Source organism: Euwallacea fornicatus, chromosome 26 (genome assembly GCF_040115645.1).
Source record: "Euwallacea fornicatus isolate EFF26 chromosome 26, ASM4011564v1, whole genome shotgun sequence".
Taxonomy (NCBI): domain Eukaryota; kingdom Metazoa; phylum Arthropoda; class Insecta; order Coleoptera; family Curculionidae; genus Euwallacea; species Euwallacea fornicatus.
Genome location: NC_089566.1, coordinates 1,769,786 through 1,786,188, shown reverse-complemented (window position 1 = coordinate 1,786,188; position 16,403 = coordinate 1,769,786). Strand labels below are relative to the sequence as shown.

Here is a 16,403-nt window from a genome sequence, read left to right as displayed (position 1 = left end):
TAAGAAGTCTAACGGTTTTTTCTCACACGAGCGATAGTTTCAGTTATACAGGGCGAGTCGGGAGGATCGTGCCAAACTTCACGAGCGTGTTGTACATGAAAAATAAATGTAAAAAAACTCAAATGTTATCAGATTTTCGTTTGTTTACAAGTTATAGCGTAAATGAAATTAAAACATAAAGGTTAAGCAACATTTAGACGAAACGTTTCCTGGACGTTGGATTGGTCATGGTGACCCTATTAGTTGGCCTCCAAGGTCTCCAGACCTCACACCACTAGACTATTGTTTGTGGTGTTGGTTTAAAACTGAAGTATACAGAGCAAAAGTGGACACTCAAGATGCACTAATTCAACGCATTAGAAATGCTGCAGCTGCCATTAAAGAAAGACATGAAACGATCAGGAGCGCAACGAATGCTCTTCATAGACGAAGCCGAAAATGTTTAGAAGTTAATGGCGATATTTTTGAACATTTACTATGATATCCAAACGTTTATTTATGGAATTTCTTATGAAATTTATAAATTTTTTTAATTTTATGTTTTAATTTTATTTACGCTATAACTTGTAAACACACGAAAATCGGATAACAACATTTTTTTACATTTATTTTTCATGTACAACACACTGCTGAAGTTTGGCACGATCCTCCCGACTCACCCTGTATATGCTTCTAAATTTCGAACACAAATTTTTGAATAACTCCGTAATAGAGAAGCAGCGCAGTGAAAATTTTTATATTTACACCCACAATAATGTGCGAAATCAGGGAAAATATATATTTTTTGATTATCTGATTTCCCGTAAAATGAAGTTGTTCCAAAAAATGTAAACAAACGTTGATTGTTATGAAAGGGGATGTCTAACGCACTAAATTTTTAGTCAAGATTAATTGAAGGATATTTCCAGTCCAGCTTTGCTTTTTTTAATGAAACAACAATTTTCCTATAAATTTGAAAGAACTGAAAAAACTTATTATTTTTTACTGGAAAAGCTTTTTAATAAAACATCATATTTACCAAATATCACAAAAAAATCGAGGTAGCACGTTTAAAACGATAGACGACTTAAGTTAAAAAAAAAAACTTTATTAATGATAAATTTTAATTCACAGATTCAAAAACCGAATACAAAACCATAGCAAATACTTTTTTAACATGTATCAATCGAACGAAAACGCCATGTTTTCACTAGAATGTCCTAATTTTTTTGGGATTTGTCGAATTTACTTGTGAACTTCAAAGGAACTTTTAAGTAGAGGCTAATTATTTGTTTTGCAACTAAAGTTGTTAATTTAAAAGTGAAAAATGGAGAACTTTGCTAAAGAAAATAAGACTGAAACGGCGTTAGCTTACGGAGAAAGTGGTGAAAGCAGCACCGAAGCTTAACGAAAGATTCCCTGAAGAAAGAGCACCTTATCATCACACAGTTAATTGAACAGTAAGAAACTTCTTGGAAGCGGCAAGATGGAGACAAGTGAGAAAAACTGCGCAAGAACTGCCACCATTGAAAACAACCAAATTGCTATGTTAGCGGCTGTAGCTGTTGATCCCCATGTAACTTTCCGTGAGTCGTCCGTCAAGAACTTCGGACATTTCGTTGGACAGTGTGCATCGCATTTTAAAATTAAATAAGTTACATCTGCATCATGTTTCCCTCCGCCCAGAATTACGTGGCAGCGATATTGAAAAGCGGGTGCAATTTTGTATTGGGCAAAGGGAAAATTAGATTTAAATGAAAAATTTTTCCTCGATGTAATTTTTTCCGACTAATCCATTTTCACGAACTACGATGAGGTAAATCGCCGCAACATGCACTATTGGTCTCTAGAATCCTCGATAGCTTGGACAAGTAGAATACCAAAGATCTTGGTCAGCTAATGTGCGGTTCCGTATTGTCAGCTACAAAATAATTAGATCGTTTCTATTGGAGGCACTTCAAATGGAGAGATATACCGTAGTTTTCTCTTAAATGATCTCCCGGTTTTGCTGGCCCTCCTCTTGATCGAAGAGCGGCTTGGTGGTGTCAACATGATGAATATCCAGCCCGTGTTGCTCACGCGATATGAAATATCTTGAAGGAAGCATTTTCTGAAAAATGGATAGAACGTAATGGTCCGCTGAACTGACCACCCAGATCACCTGACTTGATCCCAATACCCCGTTTTCGTTCAAGTTATATCAAGTCTCAACAACTCCAGACGCTAAGAAAACTACATCAGAGCGGCTTGTGAAGCAATCACTTAAGAAATACTTGGAAATATTTCCAGATTGTTTACTATGAGAATTGGAAAATGCCTGACTGTGAAAAATCAACATTTTGAACGTTTATTCGACTGATAAATGTTTTAAAATAATTTCTACTACGATTTTAGGTCAATTTTTAGAATCTGTGAATTTTAATTTTCTGTTAGCAAGGTCGTTGTAATGTTATTTTAAATTTGCGATATGAATTTTTATCGATATCTGGAAAACAAGAAGTTTAAAAAAAAAACAAAAATGGCCTGGAAATGGCCTTTAAATGACCGTGAGTAAAGATTTGGTTAAGTGTGTTAGACGTCCCCTTTTATAACAAACCATGCTAGTCTGAAACTTTTTTCGGTTTTAAATTCGCTTTCGGAGATAATCTCTTGTGTCGCCTTAAATGAAACACCCCGTATAAACTTAATTCTGGTACTTGCGCAGATTCAAGATGCTCTGGGACGCGAATGGCAGTGGTCCTATTTTGTTTCAATGGTGATATTGGGAGCATTCTTTGTTATGAATTTAATTCTCGGTGTGCTGAGCGGAGAATTTTCCAAAGAAAGAGAGAAAGCTAAAGCTCGAGGCGACTTTCATAAGCTTCGAGAAAAACAGCAATTGGAAGAAGATCTGCGTGGCTACTTGGATTGGATAACTCAAGCGGAGGATATTGAGCCCGAGGGCGAAGACCAACAGACCCAAGACCAGAGGAATAACATCGTCAATGAAATGGCGTCTACTGATCAACTGGGCGAGGAGGAAATTCAGCAGGAGTCCTGGTTTGCCAAGCAAAAGAAAGACTTTGACCGAGCTAATCGTCGAATGCGAAGAGCTTGCAGGAAGGCCGTTAAATCGCAAACCTTTTATTGGCTCATTATAGTGTTGGTTTTTCTGAATACAGGCGTTTTGGCCACCGAACACTACGAACAACCGCCATGGCTTGATGACTTCCAAGGTAGTCCGTTTTTGACCACGTAGTTACGTGCGATTAATTAAATTATTTGTCTGTTTCAGAATATACAAACATGGTTTTCATAGCTTTATTCACATTAGAAATGTTACTAAAGATGTACAGTTTGGGATTCCAGGTAATTTTGTATACAGGGTTGTTCACCCAACTCGTTCGTCAAAGGTTTACTAGGGCCTGAAGGCGACAGGAATGTGAAAATTTGAAGTTAAGTTGACTTCGACGTATACTAGTTTTTTACATTTTCAACTTCTCGTTGCTTCTGGTTTAACTGGAAATAGCTGTCGACTCGTTTAGTTCAAATGGAACTCCTGGTATATCATTTTTTTTAGATTCTGCGTAATAGTTGAGACACATTTTCTGTATAATGTGTTAAACTTAGTCTTCACCGTTTTTGAGATATTTGACCTTGAATTAAAAACGTGCCTTAGTAGAATGCGAAGTTTCAAATTCCACACGTCCGCAGTTAATAAATACATAATCTTCATATTTTACAAAATATCAATATACAGAGTGGTTCTCCGGGAAGCCCCTCGATCGATTGAGGGAATCCCATAATTTGGAAAAATATGAAAATGGGGGGATATACCTAAGTCGTTGGGGGACACTAGTTAAAAATATTTTCAAGATGGCGGTACTTCCGGTTATACCGGAAGCAGATGTCGACTTGCTCATTTTAAATAGAACGCCCTATATTTTATTCCATTTTTGGACTCTACAATGAATTCTGAACACTTTTTATATGAAACGTATAATAAACGTATATCCCCTAATTTTCAGATTTTTCCCGGAATCGATCGAGACACTTCACAGAGGACCGCCCTGTATAGTCTTAAGTTAACACTATTGCTATTTATATGGTTTAGTATTCCACATACAGGGTGTCCAAAATTCAATTCCTAACATTCGCAGTTCTGAAGATTGAGACATTGAAGTTGGAGAAGCCTATTTTTTTTAATGGGACACCTCATAACTATGAAGAGTACTAGATAGAGAGTTTAATTCGCTCTCGGAGTTCATCAGGTTTATTTATACCTGTTCCGAACCATTTTCGAAATAATTAAATTTTATGTAAAACTAGTGGGAGTTTAAGTTTAATTTTTTTAATGACTTTTTAATTTTTTAAATAACTGTCGTCTTTGACAGGACAACGCATTATTTCGAGAGTGGTTTGAAATAGATATAGGTACAATTCGATAGAGAATTGCATTCTCTACTTGATACTGCTCAAAGTTACAGGGAGTTCCAATTAAAAAATAGACTTCTGCAAATCGAAAAATATGAACGTCAGGAGCTGAATTTTGGACACCCTATATAATACCAACCCATATAAATAGCGAAAGCGTAAGCTTAAAGCTATTTATTGACATTTTGAAAAATGTGAAAATTACGTCTTTATTAACTGCGGATGTGTGGAATTCGAAATTTCGTCATTACGGAGGCACGTTTTTAATTCAAGGTCAAATATCTCAAAAACGGTGAAGATTAAGCATAATACATTGTACGGAAAATGTGTCTGAAATATTACGAAGGATCTAAAAATAAAACAATATACCGTGAGTTGCATTTGAAATAAGCAAGTTGACAGGTGTTTCTGGTTAAACCGAAAGCGATAGGACGTTTAAAACACAAAAAAATAGTACACATGTAAGTTAACTTATTTTCAAATTTTCACATTCGTCACACTTTCAGTAAACTTTTATCGAGCGGGTTGGGTAAATAACTCTGCACATGGGGGTGTAAGGTGTTCTGAACAGAAATTATCGTAAGGACCAAATTTTTTTCAAAAAACTTCTCTTTCGCTCGAATTGCCTCTCAAATTAAAGTTCACAAGTTGCCCTTTAAAATGCAAATGGCAACGTACATAATTTAAAAAGTCAATTCGCTCCACTCTCATAAAATACACAGATGCAATATTTCATTCAAAATAATCGCTCTGATTCTTGAGTTAATAAATCTTTAAATTCGGTTCCTCTCAATAAAGTCGGATGCGACGCGTCCGCCATCTAAGGCAACAAAAACAAATCAAATATTCCTAAGAGCGTTCGTATGTTCTATTTTCGACCAACGAACAAAAATTACCCAAAAACGTACCATAACCAGCAACGCGAGTTAATTTCGTATCAGTAGACGTTTCGCAATTACCAGACTCTTCTATTTGTGATAACTGGTCTGATTGAATTAACGAAACCATTTTGTAAAGCTACGTTTTAGCCATAAACGCTTTATTCCACCGATTCAGCACTTCGTACGCTTTTAGATTTTATTTACCTTATTTAAACTGGGAGGTGAACTCCCGCCATATAGCACAACAAACAAAAAGTTTTTGAAGGTCTCTTGTATATTTTTATTAAAAAAATATATATACAAATGTAGTAGTAGTAGTAGTAGTAAGTAGTGGTATTAGTAAATTCTTGTGAAATTGCTTTTCGCCTTGGTGAAACACGCCGACGCATTGTCGTATTCAATGAGCTTTGAGTCGCGTTATCTCATTAAAATCCGATAAGAAGCGCTCGCTACACCCGTTACCGAATGAAAAAGTGCAACAAAAACTTCAATATTCGAGAGAATAGCTTTCACAAAACTCAATAGAATGGTAATGCTCTATTATTTTCGTTCTTATCTCTACTTAAAATGTTCATAGGTATAGGTAGCATTTATTTCGGCTTAGTATCAAGGGCGTGTTTTCGAGCTTAGATCTATAAAATATCTCACTAGACGCGCGTTGCAGTACGAGGATAGTCCCCGAAGTACCCGATTTGACATGTAGATGGCGGTTTTTTTGATAAAAATTTGCCTCTATTACAAAGACATAACCTTAGCAAGCTTATGGCTGAAGTTTGAGGGTGCTACGTTGATCCGTGTCTGTGTCGGAGCCATTTTCAATGATTTTGGAAGCATAGGAAAAAACGGTGATCGATACGTGATTCAATGCTTTCGTTTGAAAGATTTTGGTCAATCCAACATCAAAGCGGAGTCAGATTCTACTCTTAAGTTGCTGAATGTCCTTGTAATTAATATGTGACAGATTGTAACATGATTAAAATATAAAAAAAAAAAAAAAAAAAAAAAGATTCTACGCTGGGGGAATCTGGCCCTTGTTTAACAACCGTAAAATTTTGGGTTTGTACGCGATCGCACGAGTTGCCAAGACTAACTTCGCAGTGGTTGACTCAATGACACTCCAGATCTGACCACACCAGATGTTTGTGGTGAAAATCCACAAAAAATATACTCGAACATGAGCACTTTATAAAACACTGTATATCGCATTTTAACGGGACAATTGGACGTAGAGAGTTGCGCGCAGGATGAAGAAAAACATCGCCGGGAGGATGTTCCAAGGGAGTGTTTAGTAAACTTACGCAGCAGTAAAGGCGAATTTTTCCGCCGATTCATAGCCATGGATGAAACGTGAGCTCATTATTTCACTTTTGAGATGAACGAGTAGGCGAAACAATGGACTCAAAGGGGAGAATCGGCTTCAAAGGAGGCGAAAACCGTTCCGTTTACAGGAAAGGCGATGGCGTCAATTTTTTGGGACGTACGTGAGACAATTTCCCCGAACGGAAAACAACACGCGGAGAACATTATATCAAATTATTGCAGCGTTTGAGTCAAGAAATTAGGGGAAAATGACCGCATTTGGCGAAAAAGAAAGTCTTGCTTCATCAAAACGACGCGCCAGTTTCCCCTTCCTTCATCGCGATGGCCAAAATTAATCCACTTGGTTTTTAATATTTCCCCCAGCCACCTCTCTCGCCAGATTTGGCCCCCTCGGATTTTTTCTATTTTCAAACTTCAAAAAGAAGTGGCTTGATAGATTTCTGGAGATTTCCCAATAATGAAGAGGTGGAGTCCGGGGTTGATGCCTATTTTGAAACATTTCAAGCTTGTTGCTATGGACGAGGGCATGGAAGTTGAAGAACATTGCCGGAAGAAGTGTGTCAGTCGCAAAGGAGACTGTGTTGAGAAATAAAGTAATATTTTCCACTTTTTTTTTTCTTAAAGCGTTAGGTCGGGTACTTTTGGCAGTGTCCTCGTAAATATGGTGCATACTGATTGTGGAAATGACACGAAAAGCACAGGCGTATGAAAGTGTTTCTAAATTGAAGAAATCGTTAATATCATGTAGTTGGAAGAGTTTGGTTTCAGAAGAAATAATACGCAATTAAATGCGTTTTTTATATATTAACTATAAATTATATATATAATTAATAAATTTTTATATATAAATTTAAAATTTTATATTTCAAAAAACTTATTTGAACTACGGCAATATTTAAGTTTGTAACACTCATTCACGTGCTGTCTACTGAGCACTCTGGATCACATTTCTATCAGGGTGGTGGTGATTCTACCAGGTGCCGAAAGTATCGCTGATCTGATTGAAATTCATTACAAAATGTATCGTGAGCAATAAAGTGATAATAATTTTCATCAATTAATCTTTGCATGCTATTAGTATTAGCATGTAATTATTCTATTAAAATTTTTTATGTTTCGGAAGTCCAACTAAAAAAAAAAATTATAATAAGCATTTTTTTCCACCACCACAGTATACAGGGTCGCCCACACAATCCGTTCATTGGGAAATTTTTTACTCCCCCCTGTTGTATCCCAATGAAATTTGGTTTCGGGCTAGAGGCAACTATTTTGAATCCAAATAAATTTTTTTCAAAATAGCGGTAACTTCCTGTTGTGCCGGAAGCAGCCACCAACTTCGTCATTTTAAACGGAACTCCCTAATTTGTTCGTCATTTTCTGACTTCTCATCACATTTTAAGGCCAGTTTAAGCTTATGTAAAGAATCTTAGGTCGAAAATTTAACGTTTTCGAGTTATGCTGGAAAATTTGAAAATCTTGACAGCTGCACGATCTCGCGGAAATCGCTACTGTTCTCTAGGCGCTGCGAACCTTAATATCGGTGTTCTGGGACTCGAAAAGGACCTAATAAACTACGCTTTGACGTATTTTAATTTGACAAAAACGCTTCCACAACTATCGAAACACGCCTCCGAAGTTGTAGGACTTCAAGTCTCAAAAACCTGCTTATTTTAATTGGGACACCTTGTAGCTTAAAGGATCTTACGGTTTAGAGTTTAGTTACGTAGCAAATATTATCAAGGTTCCCTGGACCGATCCTGGATAAGGACACTTTACTTATATAAATTGGTCTTTAAATTTTAGTTCAGTCATTCATCGGAAGTGTCGCCATTTTGAAAATATTTTACTTGGACTCAAAATCGTTTCGTACCGCGGTACCCCAACGAAACCAAATTTCATTGGGGTACTACAGTGGGAAATCAAAATTTTTTAATTAAATAGTCACGTGGCTAACCCTGTATATTTTTTTACCGTATCTGTTCATATATATAATAAAACATTTTTGTACTTTTTGAAATTTGGTTCTTCAAGTTTGGGACACCATAAGCACGTCCATCACAGCCCAGCACATACCAGGTGATTTTTAAGTTACCAATTTCCTTCTACCATGATCGAACTAAAGAAGTTTTTTCCTTGGACAGCAGTTACGAGTTAATTATTTATACAGAGTGTTGTAGTTTTATTTAAAAATTACGGTTAAGTAATTTGAATCTACGAAACCGTTTCAGATATTTGAATGACATTTCGCATAGATGTTGGTAACTATAAGGAATGCGTCATTTCGCAAATATATACGTGTCACACCAGCGTCAGCAAGTCATTGAATATTTAAACATTTAGACAAGTATTCTTCGAAAAAGTGCCAAGGGAAAAATGTTTATCTCTTTAGTTTTATTTCCTGTTGGAAAAATGCCGAACTTAACAATCACCCTGTACATCGTGGTTACTATATTTTTATATTTTTTCAGGGTTATTTTGTGTCTTTGTTCAATCGTTTCGACTGTTTCGTAGTTATTGGTAGTATATCCGAAATGGTTTTAACTAATACAAATATTATGCCACCGTTGGGAATATCTGTGTTACGTTGTGTTAGACTACTGCGGGTGTTTAAGGTCACGAAGTAAGTAATTTTATAGAGGGTGTTTAACAAAACGGGCGAAGCTACAACTCAGTTGTTATGAACGGATTTGGATGAATTAAAAACCAAATAAAATTATATTTTTCAGACTATTAACCAGCGTTAAAATTCATTATTCTCTTTTCTGTTTAGAATGTCAACTCCAGAATTTCAATAGAACTCCATATGTTTTTTACATTTTTTCATAGAAAATATTTTTCTGGATTCAATGATGTATGACTAGGTAACGTCGTAAATATTTCAAATTTTTTCAGTTAATTTTTAACTGAAAAAACTTGAAAATTTTAATTTATTTAAACACTAATGCATTGGCTAGAATAGTAAAAATAGGACTTTTCTTCTGCATTTAATAACGCACTTATCTCTATTTCACATAAAATATTAGTGTCCCTTTTCGCCGAGTATCATATGGGGTCACTTATCCGTAGTGCCAGGCGCCTCTGACCGATAGGATGAGATAGAAGGAAGTACACATGACCACAGAATAACGCAGATGACCCCATTACGATACAGACCGTTACATGTCTCATAACGTCACAATTTAGGATACAGATGCCTGCAGAAATCATATTGCTCAAATTTTTCCAGTTAAAAATTGTTTTAACGCTGATTTGATACATGATTAGGCTCAGAAAGATATTTTCTATCAAAAAATGTAAAAAAAAAATGAAGTTCTATTTGAAATTCTGGAGTTAGCATCTGAAGTAGAAGAAGTTGAGTTAAAAAAAACAACTTTGGGGTTACTAATCAGTCTAATGTTGACGTAGTCTAAAAAATATAATTTGATTTGGTTCTCAGCTCATCAAAACCTGTTCATAAATAACTGAGTTATATAGCTTGACCCGTTTTTTTAGACACCCTGTAGATTCTGATTATTGTTTGATTTTAAGTCTAAATAATGTTAAATCGCTCCTTTCAGGTATTGGCGTTCACTCTCGAATTTGGTGGCGTCGTTGCTGAACTCCATACAATCGATTGCTTCGTTGTTATTGCTCTTGTTCTTGTTTATTGTTATTTTTGCACTCTTGGGAATGCAAGTGTTTGGTGGGCGATTCAATAAGAAAACCGAAGAAAAGATCAGATACAATTTTGACAGTTTCTGGCAAAGTTTACTGACTGTTTTTCAGGTAAGAAAAATGCGTAGTGAATACAGTGAAAGTCGAATATAACAACGGCGAGGCGACCAAGCGAAAAGAGTCGTTACATTCAAATATGAAAAAAAAAAACTTATTGAAGAAATTGAACCCATAACAGATAAATAATAAAAAAAATTAATATAACTTCTGACTAATTTTTATTTGGTTTTTGTAACTTACGTTGAAATAAATCAATTCTATGAAACTAATTTCACTCAGAAGCCTTTTGTCGCCGGAAAAAGTGTATAGCACAAAACTGTTCAGGGTTGTAGGGCTTGTGACAATATTCGTTAATACCAATATTCAAACTAGCAATAAACAAGTTAAGTTGTATTAAAAAAAAGATAAAAAAAAAAAACGAAAAAATCTCTTTTGGCGAAAACATTTTGAATAGTTTTTGAGAAATATTTTTTAAATACGATATTTTTGATCTAAAAATACTGCAACTTCTCAAAAATTGTTTTTTTTTAAATTGAAATTAGCTTTTTACATGATGTTTACCAACACCTTAAAAAAGAAGTATCACATGACACCTGTTGTAATTTAAAAGTTTAAAGTTGGGGTAGCTACCCCCCCTGGGGGTCGCATAGAAGCTTGCAGCCGCTATTAAAGCGGTTCCTTCTCCATTTTGTCGAGACGGATTTTTAATAGTCTAAACAAATTTTAATCTTCGGAATTGTAAGCAACCCAGAATTTTGAGATTGAAACGCAGTACCATCCCCCGTAACGTCATTATACCCGGCAATTCAACCATCAAAACTGTCTTTCTCGAGGATGTTAAGAGCAACTTCGTTGCAGTGAGGTAAATGTAAATTCAACCAAATGTTCGATTTGTTCGAAATTATCGACATAATCAACGTTGTTATTTGCGACTTTCACTGTACTTTAACATTAAAACGGGTTGGTATTTAAGTTAATAAATATCTTGATCACGTCCAAATACTATAATGTAAGTTCCATTTCTCTTGTGGTAGATATTAACAGGTGAAGACTGGAACGTTGTTATGTACGAAGGAATAGAAGCGTACGGTGGAGTTAAAGGTTTCGGGGCGTTAGCTTGTATATATTACATTATCCTCTTCATTTGTGGTAACTGTATCCTTTTTCATATTACACCGGTCTAATGAAACAGCGACAGAAGTCTTGTTTTTCTTAACTTCACCTCAATAGATATTCTCCTAAATGTGTTTTTGGCCATCGCTGTAGACAATTTGGCCGATGCCGAATCACTGACGGCTATCGAAAAAGAGGAGGAGGAGAAGGAACAGGAAGGGAAAAGATCTAAGAGTCCCACTCCGAATTTAGATGAGGATGTTGAAGAAGAGGAAGAAGAAGAGGATCATAGCATGGACGACGAAACGGGGGATGGGCAGTATTCTGAGAGGTAAATGCTTCGGCACCGTTGGTAGCCACTTAACGCACGATAAGTGTAGGTCTGGACACGAGGAAGAAGAACTAGAATCTCACACAAAAATCGGTATTGAACAGGACGAAGATGATAGAGAACATAACGAAGGTAATCAAAACAGATTTCAAACCTAAAACTAACAAAGGGACTATTTTAGTTTAAGTGTAACTAGGGAAGATTTTAGAAAAGGACCTTAAACGATTAGGTAATTTTCAGAGGAAGATGCTGAGGATGACGATGATATAGAGAACCAAAAAGAGTCCGCAAGACCTCGACGTTTATCCGAGGTCACTATTGTTAATAAAATCAAGCCGATTCCTAAAGGCAGTGCCTTTTTTATATTTTCCCATAAGAACAGGTACGCCTTCTTGAACAGAACATAGCTGCAGTATATATCTTCAATTTGATTCAATGTTCTTTAATACATTTACCTTCTCTCATAAGGTGCTTTACATGACCATTTTACCTCGAACGAACCGGACACGATAAGCTCGCTTGGCTTAAATTGGGTAACGAGTACGTTGCGTTCCGCGTACCATTAAGGGCGTTTCCACACCACACCATTACTATACCATTTATAGCGCACAATAAATGGTAGCAATATGGTACTTCATTTTCGCTCATAACGACAATTAGTTACTAGAAAATTTTGAAACTCCTCTCGATTTTTTTTCATGGGGATACCTGAAATCGAGAGTTCACACTGCGAAACCACGTGGTTTCGACAAACTCAGAGAACGTATAAGACAAGAACTTAGACAAATCACTCTAAATACTTTAGAAAATGCGAGATAAGATTTTTATCACCGTTTAGGGCAGCGCCAAGAAGTCAACGGTGAACATTTCGAACAATTGCTAACTTAAAGGGAATAATAATTTGATTGTTTAAAGTATTGTTTATTTTTACTATTATTTTGTTCTAAGATGAAAAGGAATGTCTGATAAAGTCAAGTTGTAAAGATCTTCAAAATCATGTATCACTTGAACTCGATTTCAATTAAAATTTTTAAGGGTAGCTGCTACGCTAGTTAAGGGGTTAAAGTCATTTGTAACATCAGAATACTGAAAAAATTGTATCGGGTGAAATAAAAATTGACGTGTTTAAGCAATTCTGTTAACTGTCAAAGACCATGTAAATACCGAATTTATTCTAGTTAAAGTTACCACACTCAGTAACATTTTCCTCTTAGAGCAATCCAGAGAATCAGCTCCTTGAATATCCGAACACCCTTAGGGACCACCCTGTAAGTGCGGTCCGTCCGTATCATTCAACAATCTCAATTTTGACGTCGTACAAATGGACGGTTCTTCTTTCGAAGGAACTTTTTTCCTTCTGTGTTGAGGTACAAAGGTAAATAACGCAAGTAGCGAGAAGAAACCGGGAAGTGCAGGCACAGAAGGAATAGGGAAAGCAATTGGGATGCAGCGAGTTTTGTTCTGCTTTCTGCCTTGAATTGTCATTCGTTCGGAGTAAAATGTTGAAAAGCTCAAGAGAATCTGCCCTTTTATACAATGTGACACATAAAATTCAAATTTTATGGAAAAAATGTTAATTTATGAATTTGGGTGAATTTTGATTTTGCGTTCAAGCTCTGCTTCAAAGTCGCGTGAAATGTCAATGAAGTCGAAAAAGTTCGAATTAAAGTTGTTATTGTGGACACCCTGTATGCATTTTTGGCTAAACGAGTATCAGTACCTGCTAAGGTGATTTTACGTCAGAATCCATCCCAATATGAACAAAATCCAACTTAAGGCAACTACGATATTAATTTTTTTATGAAGCCCCGCAAATGTCTAAAATTTCTTTTAACAGGTTATAGCTTCGAGTCACTGCATCCGAGGGTTAAAAAAAATAAAGAACTAACACAGGTTTAACAGGGGATTAGAGCCCTAGTGCTAGAGCACGTGAAAAAAATGCGGGTGGTCCCACTAAAAAAGAAACACTTTATGTCGCCCTGCTTCTTTGAGGCACCCTGTAGGGCTGTGGTTAATTTTAAAAAGTACCTTCATTAGCTTCATATACATACCCATTATTTATTTTTTTACGGCATCACAAATGAACTCATAAAAGTCCGAAGGGCTGTTAAATGGACATCCTGTATATTACATGTCTGCGAGCCATTAAGAGAATTCAATGACGAAGGTGCCTAGAAAGATAACATTTTAGAATGAGTACAATGGAAAGCACATAAGAACATAATTTCCTTTTCTTTTTAGTAGTTGGTGGTGAGGAAACCTTCTTGGTATAATGGCCAACGTTACAAAGCAAATTTCCATAAAAGTATATATTATTGAAATATATTGGTATTTTTATATATATTTTTTTTAAACTTTATTAACCCCTGACTATCTAGTATCATTTTCATCTTCCAATGTTCAATTTAATATTCATTGAAATAATTACTTAGATGTAATAAAGTAATTGCTTAAACCCTGGTGACCGATTTGAAAATCTCAGAAATGCAGCTGGACAAAAGAAATTGAAAAAAATCATCCGAAATATTTGAAAATTGGTATGTGAATGAAAAATACGAAATTATTTCGTTAGCGTCCATTCCAAATTTTAAGAAAAAGAGGTAAATTTTTGATTTTTTGAAATTCTAATTTGTCATTTATAGTAATTTTTTTATTTGAATATCACTTCTCATCAATTTTGAAGTAGAATCGGAAGGTAAAGTAAAAAATTCAAATGAAGATCGCTTATTAATCTATAAAATTGGATAGGCGCGCAGAAAATGAGAAACTGAGAATCTCTTTGTGTGTTGTTGCACCAAATTTTGAGAAATAATAGAAAATTTTGAGAAGTGATTGAAAATTTTGAGAAATAATAGAAAATTTTGAGAAATAATAGAAAATTTTGAGAAGTGATTGAAAATTTTGAGACATAATACAAAATTTTTAAATTTTTTGTAAAAACATTGCAATTTGACAATTGTTAACACTATTTTTTTATTTCAATGTTATTTGTCTCATTTTTGAAGCAGAATTAGAAGGCAAAGTAAAATTTTTCCTAACTTCGTAAGTGAAAAAAAATCCCATATGACATGCTCTTTGTGTTTGACATTGTATAATGGTTAATAGTTAATAGTAAAAACGTGTTACTGTATTGGATGCAGTACGTAAAAGGTGACTTCACGCCATAGAAACTGCAGTTATGTTGAGTAGCAACTCTTAGTGATAAGTATGATTGTGTGCCTTGCAGATAATGACGAAGAATCAGAATGTTACAGTGAGAATACTCGACCCCGACGCGTTTCCCAATTAAAACAAACGTCTCAAATTGAGCCGATTCCTCTCGCCTCATCTTTCTTCGTATTTTCCCCCACGAACAGGTGAAAGAGCGAGATTGACCCCCTTTGAGGGTTGCGGCATGTTCCCTTGCCACGAGTTGTAGTTAGATTCCGCATCAGTAAAACTTGTGTTTCCGAGACCCGTAGCCCCATATCAATTTCACTGATATCGTGACAACCCCTATTTCATTAATAAAAAGTAAAACTCTTGTCTCGATCTACATGAACTTAATGTAACTCATGTTATGCTATGCACACAATTGAAGATTTATTGCCAAGAATTTTACTTCTTTTGCGGTGTGTGAGAATTTGGTGACTGAATTTTCGTTATTAAGCCTTCGTGTGTGTTTATTGATCCCCATTAGAGGTGGACGAGTCGAACCTGTGAAGTCTCGAATGTCCGAATGTTGCAATACGTATCTATTCGAGATCTGCGATATTTCCTGCAATGAACAGTAATTCGAATATGTCGAATAATTTTTTTTTTTTTTTTTTTTTTTTTTTTGGCAATTTTGTTTGGATTTTCTGCCTGACAGCGCAAGCAACGATTATGATACACTCTGAAAAGTAAAGAGAACATTTCATATGAACTTGAAAGTTTTAAAGCTTCTTTCTTGAAATACAGGGTCATAAACTTTCCATTTCTGTATACACGGCCCGCCACATAAAACTTCCCAGACTCGCATTTTCTTTATCCTTTTAGATGTAAAGTTAAGTGATATATCGACTTGAAGGTCTTTTTAAACTCTTAAAAATATCCCAGCAAGTGCCCATAAAAAAATTCGCACTTGATATTCCACAAATAAAGTGAATTATTGCAAGAATTTTTTTAACTTACCCGGTATAAAAAGTGTTGCTTCGTAGTTTGATGCCAACTCCTGCCTTCCTCGATTTATGCCATTTCCATGTGTGCCTCATTTTCACTCTTTTTTAATGGAAAAATCGTCGATGCTATTTTCTGCCGACTCTTTTACAAATTTACAAACTTTAAGAACTTTTTGATAATTAATTAATCTAACAAAAGTAGAAATGACAATGAAAACAAATAAACATAATAGCAAATAACAACCGCAATGACATTAACTTTACTCTGGTTATTACCATTGAAAATACAGGGTGTCTGTAAAAGGTCTGTACAAAATCCCAACACATATTCCTGGGGTGAGAATATGATGATTTGTCTAATCCAAAAGTGGACAGTTTTCGAAATACAGGGGGTCAAAGTTAAGATTAAAAAATTGAAAAAAATTCATTACTTCGTTGGTAATGCTGGTGTCTACACATCGGGGGGTCTTTAGGGGTGATAAATCAGAATCCGTTTATATTTCCAGTGCACAA

The 16,403-nt window shown here is 35.4% G+C and overlaps 2 protein-coding genes and 1 long non-coding RNA gene across 5 annotated transcripts in view; 1 reads left to right on the top strand and 2 right to left on the bottom strand.

The window, feature by feature from the left end:
- LOC136347105 (fork head domain-containing protein FD5-like) overlaps nt 1–16,403 on the bottom strand; it is a 153,401-nt gene that overhangs the window by 59,757 nt on the left and 77,241 nt on the right. The window lies entirely within an intron of this gene.
- The window catches only part of Ca-alpha1D (Ca[2+]-channel protein alpha[[1]] subunit D), an 82,813-nt gene that overhangs the window by 43,275 nt on the left and 23,135 nt on the right, over nt 1–16,403 (top strand). For all 3 annotated transcript variants that reach the window (XM_066296705.1, XM_066296702.1, XM_066296703.1), the window contains 8 exons: nt 2,684–3,194; nt 3,254–3,327; nt 9,062–9,213; nt 10,151–10,358; nt 11,342–11,462; nt 11,538–11,751; nt 11,801–11,883; nt 11,992–12,133. In XM_066296705.1, coding sequence (XP_066152802.1) covers nt 2,684–3,194; nt 3,254–3,327; nt 9,062–9,213; nt 10,151–10,358; nt 11,342–11,462; nt 11,538–11,751; nt 11,801–11,883; nt 11,992–12,133 — 1,505 coding nt within the window. The remainder of the gene's footprint in view (nt 1–2,683; nt 3,195–3,253; nt 3,328–9,061; nt 9,214–10,150; nt 10,359–11,341; nt 11,463–11,537; nt 11,752–11,800; nt 11,884–11,991; nt 12,134–16,403) is intronic.
- Nucleotides 1,616–16,403, bottom strand: part of LOC136347118 (uncharacterized) — a 39,882-nt gene continuing 25,094 nt past the window's right edge. Inside the window, exons 3-5 of the long non-coding RNA XR_010733436.1 lie at nt 13,803–13,922; nt 1,955–2,089; nt 1,616–1,900 (exon numbers count right to left, since the gene is read on the bottom strand). This is a non-coding gene — a long non-coding RNA (uncharacterized lncRNA). The remainder of the gene's footprint in view (nt 1,901–1,954; nt 2,090–13,802; nt 13,923–16,403) is intronic.